The sequence below is a fragment of the Corvus cornix genome, chromosome 11, assembly GCF_000738735.6.
Source record: "Corvus cornix cornix isolate S_Up_H32 chromosome 11, ASM73873v5, whole genome shotgun sequence".
NCBI lineage: Eukaryota > Metazoa > Chordata > Aves > Passeriformes > Corvidae > Corvus > Corvus cornix.
The window spans coordinates 19,735,045-19,749,230 of record NC_046341.1 but is presented as its reverse complement, the minus strand read 5'-3'; the positions used below and the strand labels follow the sequence as shown (position 1 = coordinate 19,749,230).

The window sequence follows — 14,186 nt, the reverse complement described above, 5'->3', positions numbered from 1 at the left end:
TTGCGGCGCGGGGCGGGCTGGGCCGGGGTCCCGGGCTCGGGGCGGGCCCTGCTGCGCCCCAGCGCGCGTGCGCGACGGCCGGGGCGGGGCCGCCGGGCCCCTCAGCCGGGAGCCGCCATGTCCGTGGCGTTCGTGCCGGAGCGGCTGCGCGGGAAGGCGGAGGTGAACCAGGAAACGCTGCAGCGGGTGAGCGAAACTGGGCTGGGACGGAGCCGGGACGGGGCCGGGACTGAGCCGGACCGTGACGCGGGCCCTGCCGGCCCGCTTGGGGCAGAGCCGGCCCTGCCGGCCGGGGCGGGGCGGAGGCCGGGGCGGGCGGTGACAGCGCTCTGTGCCGCAGCTGCTGGAGGAGAACGACCAGCTGATCCGGTGCATCGTGGAGTACCAGAGCAAGGGCCGCGCCACCGACTGTGTGCAGTAAGTAACCGGCGCGGGCGGACAGGGCGGAGCGCTGGGGGCTCAGGTGTGGGTAACTGGAGTAAAACGCGAGTCGAACTCCCAGACCTTTCCTGCCGCTAAGAAGAAAATACGTCCGGGCTTACAAAGGGATTTCCCCAAAATAATTTTCGGAGACTTATAAAGCACGGAGTGACCCTTCCGCCTTGTTCAGGGTGTTTGCTCAGAGTTCTTGTGACGCCCGCTCTGCCCTCCCTGCCCGTGTCACACCGAGTGGTGTCAGAACAGGGCAGCCAGACGGCGGCTCTGCAGCTCCGGAACCTGCGGGGGACCCGCTGCAGCTGCTCAGACCAGCCCGACAGGCAGCTCTGTTTTCTCCTGCTCTGCTGCCCTTCTGCAGCCTTCAGGATTGCGAGCTGAACGTCCTGCTTCCCATCGAAGTTGGGTAGTAGACATGCTCGGCTGCAGAGTGCAGTTCAGTGCACTGTACCGGGATTCAGAATAACACGCTAAGTTTCCTCTGATTCATTATTCTAGTTTGCTATTTTTTTCCCTAACTGCAAATACTGATCAGTTTACACAAATCCAGGTATGGGGAGTTGTCTAGAAAAGAACATGTCTCCCAGATCCTGTGTTTCCTTCTCTCATAGGTACCAGCATATCCTGCACAGAAACCTCATTTATTTAGCTACAATTGCTGATGCCACTCCACCCAGCACGCAGAAGCCTGTAGAGTGACTGCAATACCTGGACGTGAGCAGTACTGCTTTTAGAGGCTGTAGAAATAGTTTAGAGTCCCACTCTGAGAGGCAAGAAGATGTGGGTTTGAAAAAAGCATGTAAAAAGTGATCTGTACTTCTGTGTTTAAAATGTGAATGTAGTTTTCAATGTAGTAGTAGGCAGCTTTTCCCCTGTTAGTGTAACTAACACAGCTTACGAATGATAACTATCACATTCCTTTTTCCCTCTGCAAAGCTCAGTTCAGTGCTGTCCTGACAACCAGGCTATTCCCAGAAGCACACTATGGGAAGCAGAGCCTGTTTGATGAGTAAGGTTCTGTAATAACAAGGCAAACATTACGCTAGGTGACTCCTACCTCCAACATGACAAAGTCAGGCATGTGTTCCATATATAAAAGCAGTAGACTCTTTTGTATCCTGTATGAGAAGAATCGTGCTAAATAAACTAAAGATGTTCTTTGCAAGTTGTAGTATATTCTGAATTAATGTAATACATGAACAAAGGAGCTGCTCAGTGATTTAGTGAAACAGAAGTGTTAACTTTCCTAGGACTGGTGGGATTGCCACACCACTCAGCAATTATGCGCAAGGGAGAAACCAAGCCGTTATTTTAGGAAGCTTTTGCGAAAGTTTATCAAGGCTTTTCCTCTGTGCTTGAAATGCTCTGTAAACAAGTCAATTCTTGCATAATCAGAATGGGTTCATGTGCTGCCTGGGTACTGTCAGCACTGCTGGCCAGCTGCATGCTTGTGTGCTCCTATCCAGGAAGGAAGAAAGCAGCTTTGCACACCTTGCATACAGCATTCCAGTTAAACAATTAACACACACTAATCTAATAGCCTTGATCACAGCTTACTCCCATCAAAGTTATTTACTCTGTGATTCCTAAAAATTCAAGTAATGTGATTTTGACAATGTTCATCTGTGCTATTGGTTCAAAGACCCTGCTGAAGCATTGTCTGGACCATGTTCTTCTGTGCTATCACTTGAGAAAGCAGCTTTAAAGATTGGACTGTGCATAAAGTTTGTTTTTATATGATAGAGTCAGTAAGTAGGCAGTTGACAATTTTCAAACTGTTAAATAATCCCATGTTAATGAAATAAGATCTTTGTTTACAAACCAAAGTTACAGTTTAAGGTGCTGCTCATTTTCAGCAAGGTGCATATTTTAAACAGGTATGACCTATCAAATGTATATCTTTAATAAAGCAAATAGTTTACTTTTACAGAAGCTTTAAAATACAAACTGTACAGTTCCAGTTCAGAAGCGTTAGCTATTCACAAGAAGCACTGCAATAAGGGTAAGTTAACTAAGCACCAAACCCTTGCACTTGGCAGTGTAAGTGAAGTTTAAGGGCAAGACTCATTTGCCAAGTGCAACAATTCTTAAAATTACCAGTGTTCAGAACAATCGGAAGCAAAGGACAGAGTAGCACCCACCGTGGTCAAAATGCAGACAAACTTTCTTTGTTTTCACAATTCACTTACGTAGGTCCAGAAACTTGCCAGCATTTGTAATTATGAATAAACTGCAAAAACTATAGCAATCATTTTGGCACTTGTTAGGAAAAAAAGTTCAAAATTAAGTGTTTTCATTAACTTCCATTTTGGTCTTAGTATGAATAACCAAGTAAGTACAACCAAATTTGGGATTTAATATTAGATCTAAACAACAAGATTTAGGAAACTCAAAACCATTCATCAAGTTAATAACCACTAACATTTTCAGTGGAGGGTTTTCAAAATTATAGTAGTACAGACCATTAACAATTTACAGACAGAAGCCACACTGATTGTGCAAAGCACATTACTGTAAAAAGTCTATGTACAGCAAACAAATCTTTGTAAACATGGTAAGTATGAAGTTTCAGAAAACATGGTGACAATATCATAAATACAGGCAACATTGGCATCCTCAAACAGCACAAAAGGTAACAATCTGGGCCTGCAAATAGAGCCCGTCACCATACAAACAAAAAAGGTGGATGGGTTTTAAATACCCAAATGTTTAATAGTTTTAGTGTTGTGTATACTTTTTTATTTATATATATATATAATGTATTTATTTTTGGTATCTTTAGATATAGATGTACTTAGTTTGTAAAACCAAAACAAAAAAAATGTGCTTTATCTTCATTGAAAAATTATGTAGTTAGAACTAATAACCCATTTTACTAGTAGTTAACATATTAGAATGATATGACTTAAGAAAAATACAAAAATAAGATTAATACTGTCAAAACTCTTATACCAGAAAATATTGTGGTTTTTAGACTCTTTCAAAGATGAAATATGAAAATTTAAATAAGCTCTAACTATATAAAGAATCTTCTGTAATCTCAATTCATATACAGTGGGATAGGTATACATATATTTACCATTGTTCTTCAATTTGTAAGCACCAGTCACTCTCCCCGATCCACTTTGGTTGGAAGATTATTCCTAATTCCACAGGTTCACTTAATGGCACATATTGACTGCAAATAATTACTTTATCCTTTTAAAAAAAATAATGTTCTTTTAACTAACTGCTACCCCACATTTCAGTTTTAGTATCTTCTGAGCCAGCTCACAATTTTTAATCAACTGTAGCATCTGAAATAAGACTTTAAATAAATGCAAGTAGTCTCTCAGGCTTTGCTTTCACACACTGCGGGAGCACCGTGTGGACAGTGCCTTTGGCCAACGCAGCCATAGGACACTGTTTGTGTGAGAACCAGGGGCCCCCTGTCCACACAGGTGCCATCTGTGTCAAGCAGCTCGGGTAACGTTGGCGACACAAGGCTGAGTGGTTCTGCTGATCTTCACCTAGAGTAAGGAAACTGCCACAAAACTCCGTTTTGCAGCTGTTTCTGCAGCAGTTCGCAAAAGAACTCGCTTGTGTGGCACAGGAAAAGCTGCTGTTGCCCTCCATTTTAAAAAACCTGCCCACAGGCTGTAATGGAGAATACAAAGGCTCTACAGCTTGTCCTTTATAAATTTAAACACAAACAGCATTGAGCAAAGTGACCGCTATATATTTGCTTCAACATATTCAATGTGTTTCAGTAAGATGTTTTAACTATAAATCTATATGAAAAATAGCTATAAAATACAGTGTTTCTTGTATGGTAGTCCTTCAGCAGTTCTTTTTAGAAAAAAAAATGTCTTGAAAGTAAAGGCAATTACGCATTTTTAAAAGCATTTCTACATCACAGTTTTGGGCTGTTTCATGTACACCAAACATATTGGCCATATTTGCTCAGCACTGTAAATCAGAATTCGAGAGTTTGTCTATCTCATCCAAACCCCCTCAATCCCACATCAAGAAAGAAACAGGATATAGCCAACACACCACTGTGAATGAAAGTAATTAATTTTCATTTGGCCCTGTGCTGCATTTTCCAGTATGAAAAGCAGTTAGTACTGGTGCAGGTAAGATGGTCTGCGTTCATGCTTTACTGGGAAAGATTTAAAGCCCTTGTTCATCTGTTTGTGCTGGGAAGCCTGTTGGGATTGCTGCTGCTGCTGCGCGTAGGCGAAGCTGGAGGAGATGCCGGCTGCCGGGGCGCAGTCGCTGGCCCACATGGGCGACTGGAGCATCTGCATGGTGTCGCTCCACTGGCTCACGGGGCTGCTCATGGGGTACAGGGACGTGCTCTGGCTGGGCAGCGTGCTCGGCACAGAGGATGTGTGCTGCCACGGGGCCTTGGGAGGCCAGGTTTTGGTCTTGTTATCCTGAGAAAATGATACCAGTTGGGGTTGGTTTGGGTTTTTTGAGACAATACTTAACATGTCACCTTATCACCTCCCTAAGATATTTTCACAAGATTAGTTTATATTTGAAAGCAGGACTGATGCATACATATAGCACTCTCTATCTTAAAATATCTGCCTGTTAAAAAACATTTACTTCAGCATGACACACAGTGGCCCCACTAAAAGGGAGAAAGATAAGTGACTTCCAATTTTAGTATTTAAGCTTGGTGACTTTGACAAAAGCATCTCATGCTACTTGAGTGCAGATGGTTTAGGTTCTCACTGAAGTAAGCAATCTGGAGATACAGATGCTTTTCCAGTTGTCTGCCTCGTGCAGGCCCACTCCCAAATGCCAGGAGGAGAAAGGACTAAGCAAAGCCACGCTGAGCTCACCTGACTGCGGTCATCTGCTGCAGAGAGAAGAGGAGGAGATGGCAGCGTGCTGGGTTCTTGTTCACCACTGCTGTGTTTTCTGCCCAGAAAGAGAGAGACATTTACTTTTTGGTTTTAAATGAGTCACCCTCATTAATCTGCCACTGGCACAGACCATTCTGTGGTTTCAGTCTGTCAACCTGGCAGCCTACAGTACTGTTTTCAGTGCATGTGTTTTCAGAAACATCTGGTTTCATGTACTTTCTGTTCAGTACAGGTAAAAGCAACAATACAGAAATTGTCAGGGACTTGACAGTGCAGTAGTTCTTGGAGCTACACTTAAACATTTTTGTGGAGGTGAAAGTGGAGCTGGGATAGACTTTTGCCCACTTGGAAGAAATCTGCCAGAAATTGTGGTTTTTCTTCTGTTACCTGCTCTTGTGGCTGGGTTTCTTTTGGTTTTTTGGGTTTTTTAAGTATCTTTTCTGAAATAACAGACAACACAAAAGAACAGTTGAGCAAGTGAAGCATCTGCTGAAGCACACTGATTTTACTGAGGAAAGATGTTCTACCTTCACTTTAAATTTGTGGCCTGATGCCTAGTTATCAAATAGAAGTCCTTGACCACACGTATGTTCTGGAAGATTTTTTTTTCTTGGGTTTTTTGGTCTTTTTTTTTCTTTTTTAGGAGGAGTGCTTAAGGGCAGGGGTTTGGATTAAAGCACACTCTTTCATTTCATCCTTTTTGTAAAAAAAAACCCCAATTAGCATGCTCCAATCAGGCTTCCGTGGGTAAGCAGCCCTTTGCAGGTCAGCTTTAGCACACTCAACCCCTTCTACCTCCTCTTAGTGCCCAGCTTTAGCTCCGGTGTCAGGCCCTCACCTATAGAACACTGTTCTTCCTACAAGTAACAGGAGACAGTAGTACTGTTACTTCACCTGACGTTTTTGGTCAATGAAGCACCCTCTTTGGAAACCTTCTTCTGCTCTTTAGAGCACTACATAAACCACAGGCTTTTCTTCTTGCTCCATGATCATTTTCTAGTGATCTACTGGCTTGGCACAGTACGTCACCCTTTATTTATTGCTGTGTTTTCCTTCCCTGCTGTTTTTTTAATAAATAAAAATAATTACTACTTTTTCTGTGACTGTTTATGAGATGGCTCTTTCCCATTAATTTCAATTTAACATTCACTGAAGCTCAATTTTTGTTCCCTCCCTGTTAAGTGTAAAGATTCAGAAAGTAGCTACTCTTTCGGTTGATTAATTTCTGACAATGCTTATAAAAATAGCTATCCAGGTAGAATCTGTGAGAAACTGGCACTGACTTCTTTCCCATTCGCCAAAAAGCAGACAGACAATCTTGTATCTATGTATTGACTCCAAATTGTTCTTTGATTGTAAACAAAGCCAGAATATTTGGCCACTTATTTTATTTTTAGAAAAGACTGAAAAATAGTTTGAGAGAACAATCCCAGACTGGAATTGGGTTGGTATTCATGCTTCATCTTGTGCCTTTTGTTACTATTGTTCTAACTACCATCTGCAGTGGAATCACTGAGGTTCCAGCCCTTTAGAAAAGTAGAATTGCTCTAATTCACACTACCCATAGAAGTGGATTGTTCGTAGTTGAAAATCCTGGCTTGGTTTTTCCCGCTACCGAAATTATTTACCAAGGCAATTTGGCGTCCTCTTCCTACTGTGAGAAATAAAGGACTAAGCAGGTGTGTATTTGCAGCTCCCAGAATAGCAGCAGCAGCAGCCGCCGAGGTGAGACAAGTCCACACAAGGTTAGCAGCAGCTTCTCCTCAGTGCCACGGAGCTGCAGCTGAGGCCAGCAAAGGCACTCGTTGGCATCCAAATGCACCACGTCAGGCCCAGCTGCAGCCAGGCACTCTCTGCCAGACCGATTCAGTGAGGATCCCGTAATGCCCCAGGAAGTGGCACCCAAAGGAGACTCTCATGGAAGGGGGAAAGCATCAGATCTTTTCTAACATACCCTCAGTGAACAGCTGGCTGTTTGCACGTGTGCTTGTACAAGGAGAAAGCTGCTAATACAACTGACTTTGGGAATCCACTGGTCCACATCACCAGTGTAGTACACAAACTCATGTTTGTGTAGATTTGTCTCATTGGCAGGAATTTCCTTTGTCTGGCTACTCAAATGAAATGATATATAAACAAAAGGAATCTTATAAAGTTGTCTATTTCTGTTCATTTTCCTCACCTCCTCTGCTTTACAGCAGCAACAAGGTCTGGGCCTGAGAACATGGAGAACAAACTGTCTCCGTTAGCTGAGGAGGTCTCATCACTTGAGCTGGCAGAGTCTCCTTGAGTACCAGACCAGCTGTTTGTCACATCACTGCAAGACAGAAAGTTGTATTAGTCCTTGTATTTACAGTGCCTGGTCCAGACTGTGTGCTGCAGTTGTGCTAAATCTTTGTCACAGGTGATACCTCGGAGCACGAAATTTCAGTACTTGGTAAAATGTGCCAGTAATACAAATACTTTCACTTATTTACCTCTGAGTGGTCACATTAACTGCTCTGTTACAGCCTCTTTATATGTATTTTACTAAAATAATTATATTAATAAGAAGCACCTCTCCTGTAAAAGAAGGAGAAATAAGTGATGCTTGGGTTTGGAATCACTAAGTACTCGACTTTTTCACTGCAAAACTGAGCTAGAACATATACCCATCCTACTGGTTTTATGCTAGAGTCACAGCTGTTACATTATATTACAAATGGACAAAGAATCTTGAAACACTTCTGCTGCAGTACATAGTTATGATTTGGAAGAGATTAAGAACTACAAATGTACCTGCTGTGAGGTACCTGCCTTTCAGTAGCAAGATTAAGTGGCTAAAATCTGGAAAACTGAATTCAGTCAGGCACCACAACTTTGACAGCATCACTTTTCATCAAAACTAGGTCTTAAAAGTTGTTTTCAAAATACTCAAAGAAAACCACCCTGAATGCATTTATGCTATAAATTCCTTATTTCCTCTGCTGGAGTCCTGGAATCCATTCCACTCTAAAGATGGCATCAAGCATGTCAGTGCCTCGGGATCAGCAAAGCTCATATTGCTCATTCTTGACACTGAAGTGCAGCTTTCACAGATGCAGCAGCAACTGGAAAAAACACCCAGTATTCCCACATTCTGGGTGCAAAATAAACTCATACAATAAGAACATACAGCCTGTCCAGTCTCTTACCCCTCTGTGAAATACTCAGGAAAGGGCCAGGTTTTATGAGGATCATCAGGAAGAGGCCAGTTGCCACGCGTGGTGCTTGGACGACGGACATGCTGTGCTTGCCTCTTCTGTTGCATAGCCTGGTTCACCCCAGCAACATAGCGGGCAAACTCTGGATCAGAGCCAACTGAATGAAAGAAACCAACAAGTCCATTGCTGACACTCAGCTATTTCTGCTGCACTTTCAATCCTTTAGGTTTGACCATACCCCACAACAGTCATTCCCTCCCTGATGATAAATGGCAACCAGTAGTGGACAGGTCTTCACGGAGCAGTGAAGGACACTGAACAAGAAATGTTTTACAAAAATTAGATACACAGCATCTGTGGTGGATAATAATTATCACATGGAAGTACACCTGCCCCTTGCATTCCATCAGGGAAATTGTGTTTGTACTATGATCATGTCTACGCTGAAAGGTCCAATATCCATCAGCAGACACTGATGAAACGGACGCTGTCTGTACATTTATCCATGCTCCGTGAAAAAGAGCAGAACAATTACTGTAGCTGATACCAGAGTGCAACATGATTTCCAGCTATGTTGTGATCCTGCTTACTTGGGAAATCAGAATCTCAGCTCATATTAGAACACAGCGTGCCAAAACTGCCTCCTTCCTACAAGGATGAGACCATCTTGAAAACTTTCTGATCCTGACCTACAAAATATTTCAGAATAATAATTGTATTTTACAGAAAAAAGTAGTAATTTAAAAATTCTTCCATTCTCAATGTGCTTTATGCGTCCCAGGCATCCAATAAGGAATAAGCACTGTCTTGAGCAGACACAGCAAAAGCCTTAATGCAAGTGCTTCAAATGCTCCATTGATCAGAGCAAGCAATTGCTGTATTCAGAGGACTGCTGATATGAGTCACCGTAACTGAGTTTCCACAGCTTCTCTTTCTTTTGCCTTTATTTTTTTCTTCTCTGGGAAAAAACTTGGCAATCTGACTGGATTGATGGAAAATGTCTAGACTACATGCACAGTAATTGCAGTGGGAACTAATGAGCCACTGGCTTGCCAGTCTCAGTTTGAGATTAAGAGTGAAGACTGAAGAACATCCAACAATCATGCACAGCTCACAAAGCAGAAATCTCTTTCATCTGACAGCTCCCTACATTCAATACTGCATTTAGAATATAGGTTTCCTTGTTCTCATTTGACACATCCAGAAAAGAGCTCCACAATATTTTGCTGGATGCAAATTAAAAAGACAGTGAAGAAGATAACTTTGTTTCTCTGCATCCTTTATCAAGCAAGGGCTGAGAGCCATCTAGGAACAAAACATCCCCACTAGTGCTTGTTCTCCCTCTGAGTAAGATGAGGCTGGAAGCCAGACAGTTCCTCATATCTAAGAATATATGGATTCTGGACATCCAGGCATTTTTTACCTGTGGACAGCATTAAGTGCTAAAGTGCTGGTATATTCAAAATAGAAACTTGTGTTAATTCTTACCTCACTGAAAACACCACATGAACAGTTTTTTATCAGATAGTTTTTTTACTCCAAAAGATTGGAGTTACCAACATTCCTTCTGCTAGCTCTTATTGCAATATTCCTTCATCAAGTTCTTAGTGATGATAAAAATACTACAAAATACATTTCTGGGACTAGTTAAGCCTTCAACATGAAAAACCATGGATTTTATAAATTGTTAATCAGCAGTTTTGCATCTGAAGAAAGCCATCATTTTCAGACTCTCAAAGTATTTATCAAAAAAGTAATGTAGTTTGTTTCAAATCACAAATGTACAGCCCTAGGGTACAGCCTGGAAATGAAAAACCATTTTCTGTTTTACAGCTTTTTGTACTACACTAAAGCTTAAAATGAAAATTTCTACACCACAGCTCAACCTGGTAAGTTCTATGAAGAAATGTTCTTTCTAATGGAAAAGTATTCAGTTGGAAGGATTTTTGTTTGGTTTTAGTTTTTTAAACTCCAGATCTGTGAAAAATACTGTTTACTTATCACTACAACTGCAGAAGTGTGTATCTTAATCCACTGAGCACCATTTATGAACTTGAGTAAGTCACCTTTTCCAAGTACCACTTTCTATGTCCTTGACATTAATTAAATGGAAAAAAACAAGTAGTTTTATGTAGAGCAAAAGGAAAATACCGCAGAAATAGAATGGATTCAAAATGCTGGAAATGCCAGTCCTTTGCATACCTGCTTTCTTTTCCCTAGCACACGTGGATTTAGTGCTTGCTGAAAATAATTTTGTCCTTCCTTAGAGGCTGTGATAATCCTTCAGTCTACACTCTGTTTAAGAAAGATGATGCTAATTCAGACTTACAGTTGTTAAGCAACAACATAACTATGGTGCTATTTTTGCTGTAGAAACTCCACTAATTTATCAACTAAGTTGACAAAATAACTATCATAATTCTGAGTCAAAGGAGCTGGTTTGAGACGCCTACACATTCCAAACACAGATGAGTGCAAATGAGCGCGGGAAACTGAGCCCTACTTTGATAAAAGGTTTCCCTGTTCTCCTGCTCCTCCCTCCAGGCAGTTGCCATAAATGCACACTACAACATTCTGACAGCTGTGTTCGAGGCCAACCGAAGTTACATTTACAAGGTAGCAGCTGTGTAAGCTGTTCTTAACACTACCATCAGAGTCACAGAATATTCTGAGTTGGAAAAGGCCCACAAAGATCATCAAGTCCAGTTCCGAGCCAATGGCCCGCATGGGGATCAAAGGTTCATCTCCTCTTACATTCCACAGTCGATTTCTTGGTCTGTAGCTATTTGCTTATGACTCTAAAATTTTATCTCACGTCATCTTTGAGAATGAATAATTAATCTATGTCTACAATTTACTGGTGGTCTAAACACACGTGGCAAACCTCATGGCACTTGCTCTTTAGTCTCTAATCCTTTGACATCCAAGCTTTTCATTGCAGAACCAGCTGCGGAACAGGAACCAGTATGAGTCCCATGGAATTGGGGAGCAATGGAGGGAGAATGTGGGGATATGGGAAAGATGCAACCTGGCTTATCTTCAGGTCACAAGACTGGTAAAAAGCAGGAAGAATAATTTTGAGGAGAGGGAAAACACCTGCACTCAAGATTTTGATTTTAAACCATTTTACAAACTAAGAACATGAGGAACATCATCTGTAAGTATCATTTCAGTACTCTGCTGTGCTCCATATAGGAAAGGAGAACTACTACAGAACTACTACAACTGGCACAAGAAACAAGTGAGTTAGTTCCCATGCTTGCTTATTAATGAGAGTTTTAAGATCACCTTCTGTTAAAAAAGCAAATAGGCACACACACAAATCCCTGCTTGCATTGGTCAGCACCCTTACATCTGGTGGGCAGCTCGAGGAAATGACAGTTATTGCCAGCAATTTTTCACAGTATTCACACAAAGGACCTTTACAAAAAGCATAATAAAGGAAAAGACACACACCTGCAGGGTCAAAAGGCAGGATTTCTCCCAACATCCCAAACACTCCATCAGTTTGGTCACGATTTGGCCATGTGTTGTTTCTAGGTCCTTGTGGTTTCTGTCCTAACATCTCTGACATCATATTGTCCATATAGCTGCTCACAAGACCCAAGCTGTACAAATCAGAGCTTAAATCTGAAAAACCAGGATTGTTCCACTGATTTATATGAGACAATCCAGCTCCAACAGCCGGGGCTTGCTGCTGTGAAGAATTACTGAGCCATTTGGCAGGTACACGTTGCTGTGGTCCAATAGGTTGAAGCAAGGGTTGGTAATACTGCATTTGCTGCTGCTGCTGCTTTTGGGACTGCTGCTGGGACAAGCCTTGCTGAGGAGGATGCAGTGGGGTGTGAGACACAGACTGCGGCTGCTGTTGAACTGCTCCTGACTTTTGCTCTGTTGCTGTGGAGGATGCAACAGAGTTCCTTCTTTTCACCATCGGAGAAGTCTGCTGGGATTTGCCCATGTTAAAACCAGACAAGAAATCTATAACATCCTGCATTTCTTGGTCAGTTGGTAAATTCATACCTTTGTCATCCTTGCCATCATCTGGTTTGAAGAAGCTGTCCCGTCTTTCCACTAGAAACCCATTGACGAGCTGGTTATTTGTGCTCTGAACTGACTGCAGGGGATCCGCGGTCCGAGGGAAGTTACCGATGTTCAGAATGTTCTGCAAGCGTGCGTCCATGTTAGCAGGCATTTTAGCTTTCTCCTCTGAGCTGGAACTTATGAAGACATTTTTTGAAGGTGTATTGGGGATTGAGTAACTTCCTGTGTTACTTGTACTGGTGCAGGAAGTTTTTTTTGTAAACCGTGAAGTCAGTTTTGAGAATGTCTTTTGCAGACCCCCTGAAGATTTGCTTCCATTCCCCGATGGCATGTCAACTTGGCTCCCAAAGTCTGAGATTTCACGCTGTAACTGGATCTGAATACAAGGCAAAGCTTGCTCCCTGCATCAACAAAAAACATGTATATCAAACCACCTAATACAAACCAATCTGGTACTTTGGGGGAAAATGTGTATTTCAGTAATAGCTCAAGAAAGAAACAACAGCAGACTGCCAAGTCCACCAGCTACTTCTTAAGGTAACAAAGTAAATTATTCCTCATATTTGCAATACTTTCCATTCCTTAGATTTTAATTGTGCTTCAAGACCTAAATGGAGACCAATTTAATATAAATCAAGTATTTTTGTAAGAGAGAAGCAAATACTTTTTTACCCTTGGATAAGCTGCTGGTTTGGTTTTAAGCAGCCTCCTGTATCCCTGGATGTACCCAGAACGTATCTGTGGGGATTAACAATGTTTCACTCTCAGTTTGACTCCTGTTTTCCCCTTCAGATGAGCTGGTACAATCAAATCCCTCAGCACAGATCATTCAGCAATGACAGCTTAGTTGGAAGTAGAAAAGAGATGTACCTTCCTTCCTTCCACCTGTGTGTATCAAACACAGCAGTATAGAGCACATCTACCAGTCCCAAAGTCTTCTCCGGATCCAGACTCCTCTGTAGCAAAGACATTGTAGCTGGATCTTCTTTCAGACACCTGCCATTGTTAAGTTTAAATTAGAAACAGAAACGCTCATTTTTTACATTAAACAATTCTACCATATCAGTCAGAATACAGAAGGCCAATTGCTGCACTCCTGCAGAACAACACATGAATGCCTGGGGGTTCCTGGGGCAGCCTGAGCAGTCTCTGCCTGCTGTGGAGCACACAGCTAATCCTGGAGGTTCAGCAGTACAGCGCATTGAAATCCACACTGACGAGCTCTTTAGCAGGCACAGTTCAGGCACAGCAGCAACAACCACCAAACACACAACACCCGTTTCTGGAATACGCGAGAGCCCGAGCCTGGCAGAGCCCATGAGGAGATGATTCCGCATATCCAACACCGAGGGGAAGCTGTCCCTGAGCCGGGACCGTGCGGGCTTGCGGCGCTCTCCGCAGCGGCCCCCGCGGTGCCGCCGAGCGGCAGCAGGAGGCGCTGTCCCGGCAGCGAGCCCGGAGCGCCGGGACCCCTTCCTTCCCTGGAAACAGCCCCGGGACCCCTCCTTCCCGGGAACGGGGCCGGGACCCCTTCCCTTCCCGGGAAACAGCGCCGGGACCCCTTCCTTCCCTGGAAACAGCGCCGGGACCCCTTCCTTCCCTGGAAACAGCGCCGGGACCCCTTCCTTCCCGGGAAACGGGGCCGGGACCCCCTTCCTTCCCTGGAAAC

The 14,186-nt window shown here is 43.0% G+C and overlaps 2 protein-coding genes across 3 annotated transcripts in view; one reads left to right on the top strand and one right to left on the bottom strand.

Moving 5' to 3' along the window:
- The first annotated feature begins 72 nt into the window (after positions 1 to 72).
- SS18L2 (SS18 like 2) lies at positions 73 to 1,600 on the top strand. Its single transcript, XM_010396489.2, has 3 exons — positions 73 to 186; positions 341 to 417; positions 1,047 to 1,600. Exons 1-3 carry the CDS (start codon positions 118 to 120, stop codon positions 1,132 to 1,134), a joined length of 234 nt encoding a protein of 77 aa, XP_010394791.1. The 5' UTR covers positions 73 to 117; the 3' UTR covers positions 1,135 to 1,600.
- Positions 1,601 to 2,149: 549 nt separating this feature from the next.
- Positions 2,150 to 14,186, bottom strand: part of GARRE1 (granule associated Rac and RHOG effector 1) — a 60,288-nt gene continuing 48,251 nt past the window's right edge. For both annotated transcript variants that reach the window (XM_039558504.1, XM_010396490.4), the window contains exons 9-14: positions 13,388 to 13,513; positions 11,930 to 12,918; positions 8,465 to 8,630; positions 7,474 to 7,608; positions 5,268 to 5,346; positions 2,150 to 4,853 (exon numbers count right to left, since the gene is read on the bottom strand). In XM_039558504.1, the coding sequence (XP_039414438.1) occupies positions 4,536 to 4,853; positions 5,268 to 5,346; positions 7,474 to 7,608; positions 8,465 to 8,630; positions 11,930 to 12,918; positions 13,388 to 13,513 (1,813 nt within the window). In that variant the 3' untranslated portion in view covers positions 2,150 to 4,535. The remainder of the gene's footprint in view (positions 4,854 to 5,267; positions 5,347 to 7,473; positions 7,609 to 8,464; positions 8,631 to 11,929; positions 12,919 to 13,387; positions 13,514 to 14,186) is intronic.

Excerpts from the sequence above, each read along its gene's own strand:
- SS18L2 (XM_010396489.2), top strand. The coding sequence starts at position 118 with ATGTCCGTGGCGTTCGTGCCGGAGCGGCTGCGCGGGAAGGCGGAGGTG. Across the intron at positions 187-340 it reads ACCAGGAAACGCTGCAGCGG|CTGCTGGAGGAGAACGACCA; the intron begins GTGAGCGAAACT and ends TCTGTGCCGCAG. Across the intron at positions 418-1,046 it reads CGCGCCACCGACTGTGTGCA|GTACCAGCATATCCTGCACA; the intron begins GTAAGTAACCGG and ends CTTCTCTCATAG.